At 43.8% G+C, this 2,500-nt stretch overlaps 1 protein-coding gene across 1 annotated transcript in view; it reads left to right on the top strand.

Annotated features, from left to right (window-relative positions):
* Positions 1 to 2,500, top strand: part of LOC135115632 (transcription factor ATOH8-like) — a 20,507-nt gene that overhangs the window by 24 nt on the left and 17,983 nt on the right. The window contains 1 exon segment of the mRNA XM_064032558.1: positions 1 to 1,285. This exon segment is cut by the window's left edge and continues 24 nt beyond it. Within this exon segment, the coding sequence (XP_063888628.1) occupies positions 1,281 to 1,285 (5 nt within the window). The 5' untranslated portion in view covers positions 1 to 1,280.

The raw sequence follows: 2,500 nt of genomic DNA, 5'->3' as shown, positions 1-2,500 counted from the left end.
CCACCACTGTCGCCTCCCAGCCTCACCCTCACTGCCTCACTAGCTGCTCAGTGCTCAGTTCCCCAACAGACGCGGCCGAGGTAGCATGTAACACCCCCGCTCCTCGTCCCCTCATCACTGGGCCACACACGCCGCCGCTCCCACGCCGCCGCACACGCCTTACAGTGCCTTGCTTTACATGTGCGTGTCACCAACCCACACACACCGCCACCTGCACCACTGTCATTACGTTTTCTTCCAAATTGATCAAACTCTGAAAAATTTTGTGTTGATTTTATTTTTTGCAAGGTGTGTTTTTGATGGAAAGTTCTGAGTGCAGCAAGTCTGTCTGCTGCTGGTACTGCCTCCTGTGTGTGTGTGTACCTGTGAAACACCTGGTAATTAGAATTCTTTGGTGATTTGGTGAGCGTTTCCGCCCACCTATTCGCCTCTCTGCCCTGCCCCGCCTCGTGAGTGAAAGAAAGTGATGTGAGAAAAAAATAAAATAAACGTGACATTGTTGAGGAAATAATAATAGTGACAGTAATAATAATAAATCAACAGAAATTGCACGTGACGCAGTGTGACGGAGCACAGGATTACACAGGTATGCAGACGAGGTGATTGATTCAAAGGTACGCACAATCTCACCTGTTTCCCTCCATGCACCTGTTTCCGGCCGCACCTGTCGTCGCCACCTGGGAAAGACTGGGACACATGTAGTGATAAAGATAAAGAAACAAACAGAGAATTACCTGGAAGAAAGCAACAATTATTTTCTGTTCTACCCATCTCTCTCTGTCTGTATCCCACGAGTGTGAAAAGAGAGAGAGAAAAAAAGATATTCATGAAGTACAATAAGTAAACGGAAAAAAAATAAGGAATAGAGAAAATAAAGAGAAAAAAACTAGAAGAGACAAAACACCAGAGATAAAAAGAAAGGAAAAAGTAGAGAGAGATAAAAACAAACCAGAAACAGAAGAAAGAAAACAAATCACAGACGAAAAACAAAAAAAAACAGTACAAAATCAAAACGTGTGCTGCCTGCCTGTCTATCTGTCTATCTGTCTGTCCATCCATCCATCTACCTGTCTACCTACAAGTGTGTGCGCGAGACTGTGTGTGTGTACATGTGTGCGTAAACGACTGCCTGGCTGCCTGCTGATACCAACCCCGCCCTACCACTGTCCCTGCCCCCTGGAGACCCTGTGGCCCCCTGGGGATTATGCTGATGACAAGGAGCTGCTGGGGATTTCCTGGGGCGTGACTCTCCCCCTTCACACTGACCACACCAGGGGAAGATGAGGTAAGGGCGCCATAAGTCTATATTCTACAGCTTCCACCTCAGCTCCACTAATTTTCAAAGGCTCTAAATTGAAGTAACACGAGTTTGTTTATTTTACTGTTTTTTGCGGTTCTAGTGACGTATTAACATGATTTTTATATTAATAACAGGAGAAACACTTTGGAGAACTAGGCTGCTGATTTCTGTGGCCTTTGAAATAGTCGTGGTCGAGAGAGTAAAGAGTTTTTTTTTTTTTTTAATCAGACACTACCACGTCACTCAGGCGCTGGTCATTAAAAGGACTGTATTCCGAAACCTTTTGCTCTCTCACCACGCCGGTTACCAGAGGCGACAGAGATGATTTTCCAGGCTTCACGAGTGTTTCTCCTGTTAGTCATGTAGAAATCATGTCAATCCGTCACTGGAACCGTAAAAAACACCCTTAAAATCATGTGTAACTCATTATAAACCCGTATTCTGAAACGTTTCTCTCTTGTCACTATTTTTCAAAGGCCACGTAATTGTTTCTGCTGGTCTCCACGAGTGTTTCTCCTGTTAATAATGTAGAAATGGTGTTAATCTGTAACTTGAATCGTAAAAATGACTGTAAAAACCCGTGTCATTTTATGTAGAACCCTTTGAATGTAGGCGTTGGAGTATTTCAGAATAATGTAAAATAGTCGAAGTAGGAGGAGGAGGAGGACAAGGAGGAGGAGGAGGAGGAGGAGGAGAAGGAGGAGGAGGAGGAGAAGGAGGAGAGGTGAAGGATAAGAGAATAATGTTAAGTGGTTATGTTAAGTTTTGTTTCTTATTTTCGTTAGTAGTAGTAGTAGTAGTAGTAGTAGTAGTAGTAGTAGTAGTAGTAATAATAATAATGATGTAAACTACGTGACGACAATAATTTAAAATGGTGACGATGTTTCTCTCTCTCTCTCTCTCTCTCTCTCTCTCTCTCTCTCTCTCTCTCTCTCTCTCTCTCTCTCTCTCTCTCTCTCTCTCTCTCTCTCTCTCTCTCTCTCACCTGTCACCGAGAGAATGAATGAATGAATGAATGAATGGCCAGCAAACGGAAGTCATCTGATAGTGTGATTTACCTCTCTCTCTCTCTCTCTCTCTCTCTCTCTCTCTCTCTCTCTCTCTCTCTCTCTCTCTCTCTCTCTCTCTCTCTCCATTTTAGTCTTCCTCCTCTCGTATCCTCTCATCTCCTCGCTTCCTTCTCTATATCTATTTTTACCC

The sequence above is a fragment of the Scylla paramamosain genome, chromosome 29 (assembly GCF_035594125.1).
Source record: "Scylla paramamosain isolate STU-SP2022 chromosome 29, ASM3559412v1, whole genome shotgun sequence".
Classification (NCBI taxonomy): domain Eukaryota; kingdom Metazoa; phylum Arthropoda; class Malacostraca; order Decapoda; family Portunidae; genus Scylla; species Scylla paramamosain.
This window is presented reverse-complemented; position numbering and strand designations above follow the sequence as displayed.